Below are 16,655 nucleotides of genomic sequence, written 5' to 3' on the forward strand. Positions count from 1 at the left end.
TGTCTAAAATTACAAATTCTTTTGGCCTTTTTTAGGAAACCCTGATTTAACTTTTATGAAACTAATATAGTTTGTAGTAGCTTTAGTTTTATATCTTATAAGTATCAGTATAATAAAGCGGTATTAGTTAAATTTCAATAACAAACTTTTTATTATTTAAAAGTAGACACGAACTATAATAAAACATTCTAAGCAAAGTTAAAACTTAAAGTAAAAATAAAAAACTGTGAAATATTATTATAATACTTTGTAAAACTTTTTAAAGGTGAAAGCAATGTTTGTTATTTTTTAAGATGGTCATACGTAAAAAATCAAATATAACAAAAACGCTAAAACCAAAACAAAACTATTAGGAAACTAGGAGAACTTTTCAATTAAACAACTCAAATAAATAATTGCTTCAAAAGTAATAAACCTATTAAACATTAATACTTATAGAACTTCAAAACATAAATAAAAACATTTTTATTATATTTTTGTCTAAAACAGTGAAAATCCTAAAACAACGTTCCTTAGTTTTCAGTGTAAAAGCTAAAAGTTATTCAGAACCTATCAACTTGTTCAATTAAGTATTAGGAAAGTGTTTTGAACACCATCTAAAATATTTTGCTTCCGTTTGCAAAGTACTCCCATTGAACTTTAGTTATCAGATCTGGCAAGCTGTCGATTGCCATCATCATGCTGGTGATTGAACAAAACGCGTTGATGTTCAACATTCTCAATATAAATTCAGTACCAGTTGAAATGCACACGAAAAAGCCGCTGAGCACCGCCGAAACCGATATCCACCTGTTAATAAGTTTGTTTTAATTGCGCGCTCTGTTAAACTGTGTATAAAAACATGTTTGAGTCACAGAATTTGTATTATTGTAGATAGATTAACTGTATTGATTTTTTGTCATTTTAGTTAGGAAGGAGTTTAGAGCAATCTTTTAATAGAAGAATCAAAACAAACAAGAGTTCCCAAAGTGTTTTACTGTAAAAAGCAAGTAAAAAAAAACTTAGTTTCAAAAGAATATGTTCTAAATACTTTTGATTGCACACCTAACTAATTTGAATAAATATGAATTATAATCATATGAATTTTTGATCGGTGTTAAGATAGCCACGATTAAAAATATTTTATTATAATCCTACAAAGTTTTTTAACAAGTATGTACTTTTGTTTTGTTTAAACAGTATCGCAAACGTTTCGAACTTGCACATGTCTATTGTATATACATTTAAATAAATCATACGTAGCTTTTAGGTGGCAACTATAATGTTAGGTATTTCAAAAACTTTATACTAATTATTGCATAACTTTTATAAACTAGTTTAGCAAAAAAAATTGAAAATTTGTTTTGTTATAATACATACAAAATATTGGCACAAAATTAAAAGTAGTAAATTTTTAACATTACAAAGCTGTACGAAATTTAAGTAATATTTGTGATATGGAAAACTATTGACAAAATCATCTAAAATAATACTTCGCTCAAGTCAAACATTAAAAAAAACTGTTTTGAGATTTGAAAGCAGTTAAAGTCCTTTATTTATTTATTAGTAACATCTGTAATTGTTGGTTTTTATAGTAGTTCTTTTTTAACAAGAGGAATTCACATTTTATGTTTAATATTGTATTTAAGCATTTAAGATTTTTTTATAATAAACAATTGCTTAACTAACTTAGGGACTTACTAATTTAAGTTCTTTTTTTTTGTTTTCTGTAAGCTTTTATATTATGTTTTTTCTTATTTTATTACTAATCTACTTATTTATGTTTTGTATCAGAATCAGTTACACTTTTATTTAATTTTAGTTGACTTTGATTTTGTGTACGTCATTAAAAATCAACAAATAAAATTTGTAATTGGTTTTATTAAATATTTATTGTACAAAATCGGGTAACCTCATGACAGTTGCAGTGTTCTTTTTCGTGTCGCTACCTGCCACAACTAATTCGTTTCTGACCAAATCATCGCTTAATTGCCGGCGTGAACTTAAACTTTTGTTCTATAGAATTTAGTGTTACTTATTGTATAACTAAATTTCCGTTAGATAATAAGTTTTTAAATAAAATAAACATATTTGAAAATGAATAGTATAAAGAACTTAGAGTTTTTAAACTTTACTTTTTTAATTAAAATTAAATGACAAGTTTATTAAAATTATTACAGAGCTAATAATTACAATAAAAATAACAGTTCACTTATATATATTATCACGTCTACTATTGATACAGTAATTATTTTAAACATGTTAGTTATAATAAACTATTTAAACATAAACACTTACGTATAACAAGCAAGTACATGCTATAATTGTGGCCGGAAAAGAACCTATATAATATAAAAGTCCTCCAACAACTTTGTCTTCCTGTAAACAAAATACATTTGTTAACACTTCATAAACTCTAAAATTAAGCATTGTTAGACTTTAAATTGTAAAAATTTTAATTTTATGCTTTCTCTTATCTAACTACAATGAGAACGCATTTCTTTATTAAATAAACTTCAATGCATTCAGGCAAAAACAATGTTTTTAAATCCTTTTGATTTTTTAGCGGATGTCTATCAAACTATCGAATACCAACGTTTACAATAGACTTGAAGTTAAAATACCTGCCAAGTGCCAAGCATGTTTGTGAGGAAGTTGGCGCCCAAAGTGCCTGTCAGCACCGAGGAAATATTTTGTAATAAGTCTTTTAACATTTTGATTTCTATCATATACGACGTTGAATCTTGCAGCAGCTTTATTTGGTGACTACTCACCATGCCTTCAATTTTCTTTGACTTTATTGGCACGTACACTGCCATTTTCTGTTAGAAATATTTATGTGTCATAAATTGTTGAGTATTACAATAAGTTTGAAATAAATTATTTGAATATTCGTCTTTTGCTTGTTATAATTCAATTTTACCATTTAATTATCATATTTTGTTTTTTATTTTTTCTATAATGTTCTCAGAATTTTGTTTTTATTTTTAAGTTAAACATTTAAATAAAGGAATATTAATCAATTTAAAATATTTTAAAGGGCTTGTCTATTAATGTTTGTATTTTTTTCCAATTGCTCTCTTACTCAACATATTTTTTATAAAAATAAATTGGTAGCATATAACATACAACCAAACTTGATTTGGTTTAAAGAATACTCACGTTGATGTAAACCAATGCTGAAAATATCACAACGAAGGCCATCAGATGAATTAAGTTTGGCGCGTAACCTCTACAAACGAGTTCTTTCAAAGCTTCAAGCTTGTCACCTTTGAATACCACAGCCCTAAACAACTCGTTCACGACTCCCTGAAACCTTACACCTGAATTGAAAAAAAATGTAAAAGTAAAGTAATTCGAAGCAGTCTGAAAACGCACATGCAGTTTCCTGCCTAACTTTGATTTTATTACTCAACAGAATTTCATGTAAATTTGTAGCTTAAAAAAATTATTACAGCCAGAACAATTTAGTTAAAAAAATTGTGGAAACATTTATTAAAATATTGAGATTTCAACTTCGATATTGTAGTAAATCTATTATACTAATACTGTAGTCAATATATTATTGCAATTAGGTAAAATACATTGTCTGCTAGTATATTTTAAAAAGCCGAAAACAAATAAGACTTTTCTTTTTATTAAAAACGAACGTAGAACACCAAACAGACAGTCACTATATTTTAAAAGCAGCAACCTCTAACAGTGTCGATAGTGTTGTTGCTGAACAAACAGGTGAATACTCGCGTGCAAGTGTTAACAGTGATGAAAAAACTTGAACAGCTGCCGAAACCATACATTTGCACTACTTCGTCCAAAAACACTGTGAGTACGGTCGCAAAAAATAGCTGAGAAAATTAAAAGTATTATTTGAATGACCGAAACTAAGGGAAAAGACTTAAATAAATTTAAAGTTAGGTTTTTAACATTTTTCTCAATTGAAAATATAAATTAGTACTCTATTTCTGAGGTATTAAGTATAAGTTAGTTTTTAAAAAGGTCGGAAAAATGCTGTAGGCTTCTTGAAGTTATGTACTTTTATAGAGTTTTAAGACCCATTATTCATTTTTAGCAAATATTAAATTCAAACTTGTATTATGAGTAGAATGAAGTTTATAATTCCGATAGTTGCCAAACTTCCGCAGCTTCCGCTCAGTACCGTGCCTAGTGCCCATAAAACTATCATTAAAAAAGTAATTGCTGTCCTCACTTTCTTTCTGCAAAGATAAAATTTGTTGTAAGGAAAATATTGTTTTATTTAATGTCTGTTTTAACAAAACACTATCGTTGAACTTCGTATTTTTCGAAACTAGTAAGAAAGTTTGCAAAAGTTGTTGGAGTCAAAATAAAAATATCTGTTTAAGCAGTAATCTAAAACTTGTTAATAAACTAAAATTAAGTTAAATCATCTTAGTCTTATAAGTCACACTACTTGATCTGGGTAAATCAAAACTCTAAAGGGTTGTATTTAATTTAAAAGAAAACAAAGTTTTTAAATAATTATACATATTTTTGAAAACCTTTATAAAATGTATCAAAACACTTTGAGAGTTTTTAAAAACAACTTTACATAAATTATGAAGACATAAAAAATACCTTAGTCTTTAAAACTACCATGAAACTATGAAACTTTAAATTTTGAAAACATTGTTATGTCCTGTTTAAAGAAAGTTTAACTCTTAAAAATTTATTAATGAAAGTTATACCGAGAAGGTACGAACAAACTCGTACACGTCATTAGTATTACTCGCACAAGAACTCACATCAACGGTCGAGGAACTACTTTCAAGTATTTTCCAGCCATCCTGAAAATCAACGTCATAAGCATGCTGGAGTACATGGCCGGAGCGAAACCCACTTCCATCAGAGTTCCCGGCATCGATCCTGTTAATTCGCCCATTAGGTTGGGCCTCGCCGCATTGTTCATGTACCCGTACAGTGGCGTCTGTGTTTTAATTTAGATTACAATAGTAAATAAAAAAATGATCGAGTTGTTGTTCATCTATACGTGTTGGTATCTTAGAAGGTTTAAACAGTCGGATAATTATATTGATATATGAACAATTGTTCCTGCAATCCCATAATTGTGTTTGTGAATTATGGGTCCGATTTTTAATTTAAACTTAATGTTTTCTGTAGGTTTCAATGGAGAACAAACCCGTAAATACTATTATTGTTACATAAGAACTTATCTCGTTTACTATTATTTTATTAAATTGTTTAATTGTTTTAAATTTTCAAAAAATCAAGTAAAATTTACTCGATTGTGATTTGTTCGTTTATTAACAAGAAAAGATTTAAGATTATTGTTTTTGTCCTAATAAAATATTTATTCTTAGATTTAAGTAACTAAATGCAAAATTTACAGTTTACTCTTCATACACAAATATTAATATAACGAAAAACAGCACAAAATAAAAATATACGTTTTATAGAAAAGCAATGTTTAATAAAAAAATACGTTTTCATTGAGTTTTTAGTTTATATTTTTAAATTAAATTTATAAATGCCTAATTTTAGTTAGCTTTGTCAAATTATAAATACTACTTATTCTTAAGTTAAGATGAAATGTACTAACCTGCTGCATAATTAATAATATGACTACAGGTAAAATTGTCCATTTAATTAGTTTCTCTGCAAATGAAACCTGTTAAAATTTATCAACTGTTTTAATAACACATTTACAAAGTTTTGAAGAATTTAAAAGTGATTAAGATTTTAATTAACTATAGTAGTGCACAATAATTGAATTGTACAGATTTTGTTGGATCTGATTGTTGATTCATTTAGATCTTTTCTTAGTATTGAACTAGTTTTTATGTAGATACTAGCTTATTCACTTTATTTTTAAACGCGTTCAAGAAAAGTAGCACTTACCATATCAATAATTCACTAATTGTTATTATCAATTCATTATAAACTGTTATATTTTGTTCTTAAACACTAAAAAGTTTAGCTAAACTGTAAGTGTGAGACGTTTAGGTTACAGTTTGTTGTTGCACGTTGTAAATTTTTAAACTTCTTTGTTAAATTTTATTTTGTTTTTCACTATTTACCTAAACTATTATAAATAGTTTAACTGTTTAGTTTAAACGAACCTTTTCCTTCGGAGGTTTAACTTCAGGTACATACCCAAGTATTTTTTTACACCGACCCCATGTATCTTCAACGAATGCAGCTGAAAAAAAAACTTTTATAAAGCATTAAAGCAGATTGTAGTTTCGAAAGAAAAGTTGTCAATAAACTGAATTTTTTATTATTGTAATAAGTAGTTTTAAAAGTAGTTAAAGTCAATTAAAGTAAATTATTTTAAAACGCCTCTAAAAATTTACCCGCATTAAAAAAAGTAAGGCTTGAATTAGTGTGGTATGTTAAAAATGCATAAACTATTGTTATTACATAGTAATTTTAAAAACTAAAAAACTATTAGGAAAAAAAAAATAGTGTAATTAAAGTATAAAAATTTAACAGAATCAACATAATTTGATAATTAAAAGAAGGATTGCGATGTTGATAAAGATTATACAAGAAACATATTATTATTAAAAATAATTTTTAACCTTAAATTTTTTAACTGAGCTGAGTTACAAAATACTAGCTTAAATCAGCCTGACTTAACAAGTAAAGTATAAACAAAACAGAAGGAGCAAAAATCTAGTAGCAACTATTCATTTTTAACGTCTGAAACAATCATTATAACAATAAAAATACTTAGTTTGTATTTTAATGAAAATATAAAAAGTAAACAGACAGTTATTTTATTGTAACATTAAAATCGGAACTGAGACTTAAAAAATAGTTTAAAATAAGCCAATTTCTTTTAAAAATAATCTAAACAGCCTTATTAACTTGAGTTGACCTAGCATAGCCTGAGATTTTGGGAATCTTGAATTATAAAATACAAAAAAAGGTTGTAATCGAATGTAGAATGATTTAAACAACAAGAATTAGGTTTTGTATAACTGAAATCACACACAACAATTTTAATTAAAAAAAATACAATTTTGATTAAAGATGTCTAACAATAAAAAAATTTTTTTATTACTACTTAAATTTTTCTGAAAGTTTGTTTAATAAAACTTGATTAAATAATCTATAATATCATAGATAGGTAGAGAATAAACTTAAACAATTTTTTATAATCAAAAAAAAATACATTTTTATGAATGGTGTCATATATTTTTTTATCAGTTTAATTTGTAAATAATTGTTTTTTTTGAGATAAATAACTTTTACAGATTTTAATGTTTTATTAAGTTGAAATTAAACATTAACAATCTTTATAACATCTAAAATACTTATAATAAAAATAAAATCATTGACTAGAAAAACACTTACTTATTTCTTCAATTTTTACTCCAAGCAGATTAAGGATGTTCATATTTTTTTTTGTATCATAAAAATCTGAAAAATACTATAAAAAATTACACAAAAATGTACTAAATCAAATTTATGAAAAACATTAAATTGAACCAATCATCAATTTATTTTTCAACTAATTTTAAAGTCCTGTTTCCTTGCTTTGAGCATACAAGCTTATAGTCTTTTTTTTAGAAACTATATAGGTTTTAGTGCTTTTTAATTAGAAATTAAGGCTTTTATTTTTCATTATATATTCAAACAAAGTTTGTGAACTCAGCTCTAAATAACCACTTTTTAAGTTAACACTAAAAATAAGATTTTAATTTACTGGAAATTCAAACTATAAGTTTAGAATTAATTTTGTATTGATTTTTTAAAAACATAAAAAGAACAAATATATAATTAAAAAAAATAATTTGATTAAACAAAACTTAAAAGTTATTTTTTAGCAAACTAAATAAAGCGGTGCTTGTGTAAAGTATTTAACAGGGTTGATAGAACTTTAAAAGTAAAGATGTTGAAAGAAGAATACATTTTTGCTTATTGTAATCTCAACTGACCTGAAATAGGCTTTTTAAACTAATATTAGTCAGCTATGATTATTATGATAGTCATAAAGGTTTTTATTTAATATACTAAACCACGCAACATAATTATTTTGTATATATGCAGCTATGGCTAGTCACATGCCTAATAATTAAAAAAAGTACAGTTAAGTACCATCTAAATTATTAAAATTTTAAAAATAATATACTTAAATTTAATTTAAATAAAATATAGTAAACATAAATAGTTAAAAAAAAAAAAAACTTTAGTTTTGCATTATATGCTTTTTATTTATTCACTAAATTTTTTTAAATGTTAAATTTATTGTTATACAGTGCATTGAAATTTTATGAGGTTAATTAAAACTTAAACTATGTTTTAAACCAATTAATGGTTAACATATAGATAACATACTTATTTAATATTTACTTTATAATATTTTTTTTTTGATATTTATTATATTTAAAAAACACACAACTTAAAAAAAAACTAACAGAATAAAAATAAAAAAACTATTTAAATAAAACAAAAACTTCTTAAATTTTTAAAACTTTATTCTTAAAAAAAAAAACTTGTATAAAATTATTATTAAACAAACATTTTCAACTTATTTGACATGCTTATTAGCTGTATTGGTTTTGCTTTGAGCATGTAGGATTCTACTTCTATTGCATAGTTTTTTAAGTACAGTTAAGTACTATCTAAACTTCTCAAAACTTTACAAAATAATATATTTTAATTTAAGTAAAATAAAATATAGTAAACCTAAAAAGATAAAAAAAATTTTTTTTTTTTCATTTTGCAATATATGATTTAATTTTTTTATTCACTAAATTTTAGTACATGTTAGATTTATTGTTATACAATGCATTAATAATTGATGAGGTTTATAAAAAAACTTAAACTATTTTTTATAATACTTGATGGTCAACTTATAGAAAATAACTTATATAAATTTTACTTTAAAATATTTTTTTAATATTTATTATATCTAAAAATACACAAAAGTTTTGAGAAAAAAACTATAAGTATCAAAATAAAAATCTGTTTAAATAAAACCTAAACTTCTTTAATGTTTAAAACTTTATTCTAAAAAAAAAAATGTATTAAACTTTTAATAAACAAACATATTGAACTTATTTGACATGCTTATTAGCTGTATTGGTTTTGCTTTGAGCATGCAGGATTCTAGTTCTATTGCTTGAAAAAATAATAACTTTATATAATTTTGTTGTAAAGAAATTATGGGTTTTATAGAAAAAATCCATAATTTATTTAAATATGATGATCAGGTCCGTATAGTTAAATTCAGAATACTTCAAACAGTTAGCGAGTTCCTTAATTAGAAATAAATAATTCTGTGTACTGAATAAATATTACATACCTTTAATTTTTAATGTAATGCACGACTAGTTTCGGCAGTTTACTTATAGCTAATCTGGCATTTAACATACTTTGTAGTTGCTTGAATTTTTAAACAATTCCCTCACAATATATTTAAGCATAAGAATTAAAAAAATAACAATTTTATTTTATTGTTGGATGAAATGTTATTTTAAGGCATATAAATATTACTAACCTTAGCATCTATAGTTTTCAGATAACACATCATTAAATAAAACACTCATAAAAAATACAAACTTAGATGATAGTATAATTTTAATAAAGAAATAAATAAGTTAATAGGTTAAAAAAACTAAAACTAAAACTTGGTAAATTCAGAAGTTTGCTTCCACATCAATCAAAAAATAGTTTTTGGAATGTATAAATTTTAATATAAAAATAAATAAAACAATTACAAAAAAGACAAATAAATTTAAATGTTTTTGAATAATTATAGACAGAAATTTAAAATGGTCTAGCCGCATAGAAACTATAAAAACTAAGTTACAAAAAAACACTAGATGTATTATTTACAACAAAAAAATTTTTATATGAAAAATTTTAATTTACTGGAAATTCAAACTATAAGTATAGTTTTAGTTTTGTTTTGATGTTTTAAAATATAACTAGAAGAAATAACATAGTTTAAAAATTTAATTTGGTTAAACAAAACTTTTAAGTTGTTTTTTGGCAAACTAAATAAAGCAGTGCTTGAGTAAAGTGTTTTCTAAGGTTGATAGAACTTTAAAAGTAAAGATTTTTAAAGTAGAATACATTTTTGCTTATTGTATTCTCAATTGACCTGAAATAGGCTTGTCAAACTAATATTAGTCAGCTATAATTATTATGATAGCCATAAAGGTTTTTTTTTTATAAATCTGCTAAACCACGCACTATAACTTTTTTTTATATAAGCAGCTATGGCTAGTCATATGTCTAATAATGAAAAAGTACAGTTAAGTACCATTTAAATTTTCTAAAAATTTAAAAATAATATGTTTAAATTTAATTTAAATAAAATATAGTAAACCTAAATAATTTAGAAATTTATTTTTTTAAATTTTGCATTATAAGCTTTTTTTTATTCATTTACTAACTTTTTTTTACATCTTATATGCATTAAAATTTTATGAGGTATATTGAAAATATTAGTTTTATAACATTTGATGGTTAACATATAGAAAAAAAAATATTTTAAATTTTACTCTTAAATATTTTTTAAGATATTTATCATATTTAAAAATACACACAAGTTTTGAAAACAAAAAACTAAAAGAATAAAAATAAAAAACTTATCTAAGTTTTATTCTAAATTATATTTTTTTAAATATTTATTATATTTAAAAATACACACAAGTTTTGAAAAAAAAAACTAAAAGAATAAAAATAAAAACTGTTTAAATAAAACCTTAACTTCTTTAGTGTTTAAAACTCTACTCTGAAAAAAAAATGTATAAAAATTTTATTATACAAACATTTTTAACTTATTTGACATGCTTATTAGCTGTTGTGGTCTTGCTTTGAACATGCAGGATTCTAGTTCTATTGCTCGAAAAAATAATATCTTTATATAATTTTGTTTTAAAAAAAATTATGGGTTTTATAAAAAAAACCCATAATTTATTTAAATATGATGATCAGGTTCGTATACTTAAATTATTTATTTTAAACAGTTAGTGAGTTCTTAAATTACAAAGAAAGAATTCTGAGTACTGAATACATATTACATACCTTTAATTTTTAATGTAATGCACGACTAGTTTTGGTAGTTTACTTATAGCTAATCTGGCATCTAATGTACTTTGTAGTTGCTAAATTTTTTAGACAATTCCCACACTATATATTTAAGCATAGAATTTTAAATAAAAACAATTATATTTTATTGTGTGATAGAACTGTTATTTTAAGGCATATAAATATTACTAACGTTAGCATCCATAGTTTTTAGATGACACATCATTATATAAAACACTCATAAAAAACACAAACTTAGATGATAGTATAATTTTGATAAAGAAATAAAACAGTTAAACAAACTAAAACTAAAACTTGGTAAATTCAGAAGTTTGCTTCTACAAGAATCAAAAAATAGTTTTTGGAATGTATAAACTTTAATAAAAAAATAAACAAGACAATTACAAAAAAGAAAAATAAATTTTAATGTTTTTGAATAATTATAGACAGAAATTCAAAATGGTCTAGCCGCATAGAAACTATAAAGACTAAATTACAAAAAAAAAAACACTAAACGTATCATTTATAACAATAATTTTTTAAATAAAAAGGCATTATATTAAATTTCTATTTTTGGTTTCTGAACACTTTTAGATATGCTTTGTTGTGCTGGGGAAGAGCAAATAAAATCTGTACAAAATATATCAATGTTCTCATAAACAAAGCACTTAAATGCATACAATAAAAAATCTACATTGCTAGTGTTAGAAATTTAACAGCTGAAAAAATAATTAAGTGTTTAAAGTCTGTATCTATATGAATTACGTCTTTTTAGGTTTATTTTTAACAATAGTTTTTTGGCAGCTAAATATCCATTTTTCAGTTATCATACAAAGTCTTTAGAAAATATTACTTTCTGCCTATAAACATGAACAAGAGTGATCACAAATTGCTAGCCTACCAAGACTGAGTTACAATTATGTTTAAGATATTTAATTCAATTTGAAAAGTTCCAGAAAAAACATAAAAATTATTTATTAAATAGTGAATATCAAAATCACAAATGATTTGTGCTACTTGTTTATTTCATTTTGTGGATTGGCCTTAATAAAATTTGTCCTTTAATACCAAATACTGTAGTTCAAAAGTTGATTTGTAAGGTTACAATAAGAGAACGGGTCTAAATTGCACGAAGATAAAATTATACGAGGGGACAAAAATCCACGAAAACTAAATTGCACGAGAACAAAATTGCACAAAGCCAAATTTGCACCAGAGTACAAAATTGCACGAAGATGATTTTGCACCAAGGGTCTATTTTGCACGAGTTACATTTTTGCACGAGAGAAAACAAAATATAGAACAAAAACAAAAATAAAATAAAAACCAAAAAAAAAGAAGTTAATGTCCGACGGTAAGGGTTAGGGGTAACAGTGATAGTAAAAATAAAAGTAAAATAATAACCAAAAAAAAATTCAAAAAAAATAATTAAAATAAAAAAAAGCTACCGACCGAGGGTTGGGGTTAGGATAAACAGTAAAAGTAATAAAAAAATAAAAACGTAAAAAAAAAAAAAAGCTTAAAAAAAAAATAATAATAAAAATAACTCACCGACCGAGGGTAAGGGGTAGGGGTAACAGGGAGAGTAAAAAAAAAAAAACTAAAAACAAATTAAAGAAGTAAATAAAAAAAACTAAAAATAAATTAAATAAAACTAACCTGTGCAAAATTGTCTGCTCGTGCAAAAGTGTCTTCGTGCAAAAGTGGCCCTTCGTGCAATTTTGTACGCTCGCGCAATTTAGACAGCTACCCTACAATACAGTGTAGCATTTCTTTCTGGCTAAAATACTTATGTATACTGTTTTTTCTATTATGGTCGCGGAATAATTTTGTGATAGACTTTGGATGTGGTTTTTGACTGATAGTTAGATACATAAAAAATTTTTAACTCAGACTTTTGTTTCAAGTAAACTTTAAATAAATTATTCTAATTTTCTAAGGATATCTTAAAAGATTATTCTAGTGTTTGCAATTATTATGTGCTTTTATAAAGTTACATTTTTAATCTTAGAAAAGTATTCAAAAAAAAAATGATTAAAGAGAATATTTTGTTGCTATGATTATTTATTCTTATAGTTTTTTTCATTAAGTCCATAAAGTGTAATTGTTACAGTATTAGTTTTTATACAATTATTTTTAAAGTTAATTTATGGTATGGTTGAATTTATTTCTTAAAAATTAATAAAAATTATATAAAACTTTTTTGTTTACTAATATATAATTTTTCTTAAGTGTTTTAATTTAGGTTTACAGATCATTTTATCAGCCTATGAGTATTTTCTTTTGCATGAGTTTTATTAATGTTAAATGATTAGCACACTTAAACAAAAATTTACAAACATGTTAGATCTTTGAGAAGCTAACTAAATTAAGATTTTGTTTCAACAGGATTGCCACTCGGTTTTTCAAAAATTTCTCCAGGTTCTAAAAGTTGACATTTTTTGGTCTATTTTTAATTTGAATTTAAGTTAAGGTAAGAAAATGTGTTAAATAGTATAAAAACATTAAAAAGATACTGTGAAGCTACTTAAATATCTTTTTTAATAAAAGATAAAATTATGGCGACATGCATTTTTTTATTTTTATGATAGTTTTGTTGAGTTAAATCGAAATTTAACAACTGAACATGTGAAAATTATTAAAATACCAGGTTTTTCTATTTTTTTTTTGTGATTTTTGTTTAAGGTTCCAGGTTTCAAGGTAAAGTGGTAACCCTGTTTTAAGTTTTCACGATTTTTATTTTATAATTTTATTTAAAATTGATAATATTAAAAAAATAGTGTATTTTGATAGTTATACTAAATGTGCTTTCGAATACACAGCTATTTTCAAAAACTAATGTGGTAATGTGGTAATCGCTAAATCTTCTTTAATATTTCATAACTACTAAACAGCAAAGTAGATCAGTTATATAGCAAACAATTATTTAAAATAAATAATCAATTGAAAAGTATTATTTAAAACTGTTAAATAAATTATAAGTAAGACTAACATTGTTTTTGAATAGTTTAAACTATTTTAAAAGTTTAGCACAGTACATCACTAACTATAGCACTACCTAAACATATTAGTTGTTTTAAGTCTGAAATCTAAACACTGGATACCATTGCTTAAAAATACTGTATGTATTTTTAATTAATATATTAACATGTGTTTTAAGTACAAAAACTGTGTTTAGTTTTATTAAAAATTAATCATCGTAAAGCAGAAAGCTGTTAAAAACAGTAAAACCCTTGTAACCAATAAGTTATACTAAACAAGCTGTGAAAACACTGTGAAACAAAAAAAATAATTTAGTTTATGTGTCATAAATTGTATATAACCTAAAAAAAAGATTTACTTGTGTTAATATAAAATTTTCTAATAAAAAACCGAAAGTTTAATTAAAATATTATTCTCAACGTTCTCAAACGCAATTAAATAGCCTACCACAGTGAACAGGTGCACACCGAAAAGAATAGTAAACTAAAAATATGTGTTTGGTTTTAAAATAAATACATATAAACTCATAATTCTTCCTTATAAATTTTTTAAGAAATGTTTTTAAACTTTTTTGTTATTATTTATTACATATTTAAGAGTTTTACTAACAATAAAAAATATAAATGTTCAAATATCAGTTAAATAAAAGTATTTTAGCTAAAAACGTAATCACTGTTTATACTTTCTACCAAGGTTTAAAAACTAGCAGCAGTGTTTTAAAAGTGACGTCATTAATGTCAGAACAAGTTCTTTCCCTTGACAAACTGCCTTCTGTCCATGAGATAGATGCAAGTTACCACTACTTGGGTCCTGCACCGAAAACGGTCGTACAATTGTTTCGCGAGTTTGTAAAGTTACACGACAACGTAGCTGAAGCTATCAATAACCTTCTCAAAATGTACACAGAAATCAAGTTTAAATACAGGTTTATAAAAAACGCTCCTGTGTCTCACGTCTATGTAAGAGTACGAGTAGGTGATGATCTACAGGTATTGAAAACAGCCATTCAAAAGCTCTCACAATATGCTAACATTAGCAGGTACGAATATGCTAGTGACGCGATAGAAGAAGTGCTCATGAGCATGGCAAAACTATACCGGGAAAAAAAGGACGCGGAGAATAAAATAGACCCACAAGTTAAAAATTCTATTGAATTGGTTGTAGAAGGTGTTTACAACAAGATAAGGTAAAGTAGCACGCACGAGAACAAAAAACAGAAATCTGAGAGATTGTTTGATAAATTTGGAAATTACAGTGTACCTGGGAGACCAGGTGTCTTTGAAGTTCCGTTGAATAAGAAAATTTTGATGACACTAGCAAAAAAAAATTCCGATGAAGCCTATAAAAGAGATGGCTCAAGCAAAAAACAACAATCAGAGTGTTGTCAGAAATTTAGCTAATTCATATTCAGTAGATTCAAAATTGAGTCAAAAAGATCTTGTTAAAACTATGAGTTTTCAGGGATTTCAAAAATTGTTAAAGAACCAAAAAGATAAGAATGCCAATTTTGAAAAAAAAAATTTTAAAGACAAACGAGTTTTCAAAGGTCAAGAACGAGGTGAAATTTCCATCTTGAAATTTGGTAGCAGCAAAATTAATACAAAGCTGCCTGTTCTAACTAACTTGGAAAGTAGGGATAAGCCAAATAACAGGCACCGAGTACTGCTCGAGAAGATCAATGGAAACGTAAAGGGAGATAAATTAGAGATGAAGTTGCTTAGAAAAGGTTTGGAGAGCAAGTCGGCTGTTAAAAAGTGTAAAAAAAAGTATTTGCTGAGGAACAAGTAGATAGTGCGTAAAAATAGTGTATTTTTATGAATTTGTATCTTTTAAAGTTATTTGTTTAGTAGTAAAATTTAGTAAACTTCATGTCTTTTGTTGATATCCATTTCAACTATAATTTAAATTGAGTACTTTTTGATTTTATTAAATAAGTTTGTTGAGTTTTATCACGGTACTTTTTAATAGTTAAAATACGAACCGTTTCAAAAATATTAATCTTTTAATTTATAGGTGTTAGTTTTATAAGTATAAAATCGTTTGTAAATAGAGTGTTTTTATTATACAACGTTTCTTCTTAATATTTTAAGCTTTGTTTACTAAGTTATTAAAGTTTTTTTTTACTTCTGTTTTTATTGGACACAGGCATAAATATTTTCTTTTAATGTTATAGCTTTATTTTATTATTACTTACTTATTTTTAAATAAGTTAAAGTAAGTTGATAGTAGAATCTAAATTCTTAAACATACTTTTAAAAAGCTATAAGTTTATTTAACTACTTACAATATGAATCAGTATTTGTTAACAAGAGATACTAGTAAAACATGTTCACCGGAAAATATAATAAAAACAAATTATACAGTATCCTTCTTTTATTGTACCGACGTATGTTTCTGTGTTAATGGATTAACACACTTCAACTGCGTTCTGTATCCAATATTTTATTGTGTATTTTAGTTTACTTCAATAAAATTTAGACTTGATGATCACAAATATCATATAATTTTATAACAGTCGGATTTAACATTAGGTATTTTACCTATCATTAACCATTAACCTCTAAAAATCTGTGCAAATATTTTTATTTCAATGAACACATGTATACAACAAACTTAGCTTCTATTCTTTTTCTTTACAGTTTTTTTTTTAAAGAACTCAGTTGAAGTGTGTT

The 16,655-nt window shown here is 24.7% G+C and overlaps 1 protein-coding gene across 1 annotated transcript; it reads right to left on the bottom strand.

Moving 5' to 3' along the window:
* Positions 1–596: 596 nt before the first annotated feature.
* On the bottom strand, positions 597–5,563 carry LOC145836119 (protein transport protein Sec61 subunit alpha-like). The gene is made up of 8 exons (XM_082943931.1): positions 5,555–5,563; positions 4,740–4,921; positions 4,067–4,193; positions 3,674–3,824; positions 3,142–3,302; positions 2,604–2,801; positions 1,892–1,995; positions 597–789 (listed from the first exon to the last, which is right to left on the bottom strand). The coding sequence occupies exons 1-8, from the start codon at positions 5,561–5,563 to the stop codon at positions 597–599; spliced, it is 1,125 nt and encodes a 374-aa protein (XP_082800057.1).
* Between the last annotated feature and the right edge of the window lie 11,092 nt (positions 5,564–16,655).

This window comes from Thalia democratica, chromosome 1, assembly GCF_965202585.1.
Source record: "Thalia democratica chromosome 1, ktThaDemo2.hap1.1, whole genome shotgun sequence".
NCBI classification, from domain to species: Eukaryota; Metazoa; Chordata; class Thaliacea; order Salpida; family Salpidae; genus Thalia; species Thalia democratica.

What these genes read in the sequence shown, in the direction of transcription:
- LOC145836119 (XM_082943931.1), bottom strand. An exon ending in CAGCATTGGTTTACATCAAC is followed by an intron (nt 2,802 to 3,141) that starts GTGAGTATTCTT and finishes TATTTCTAACAG; the next exon opens with AAAATGGCAGTGTACGTGCC. An exon ending in ACATGCTTGGCACTTGGCAG is followed by an intron (nt 1,996 to 2,603) that starts GTATTTTAACTT and finishes TAAATTCTATAG; the next exon opens with AACAAAAGTTTAAGTTCACG.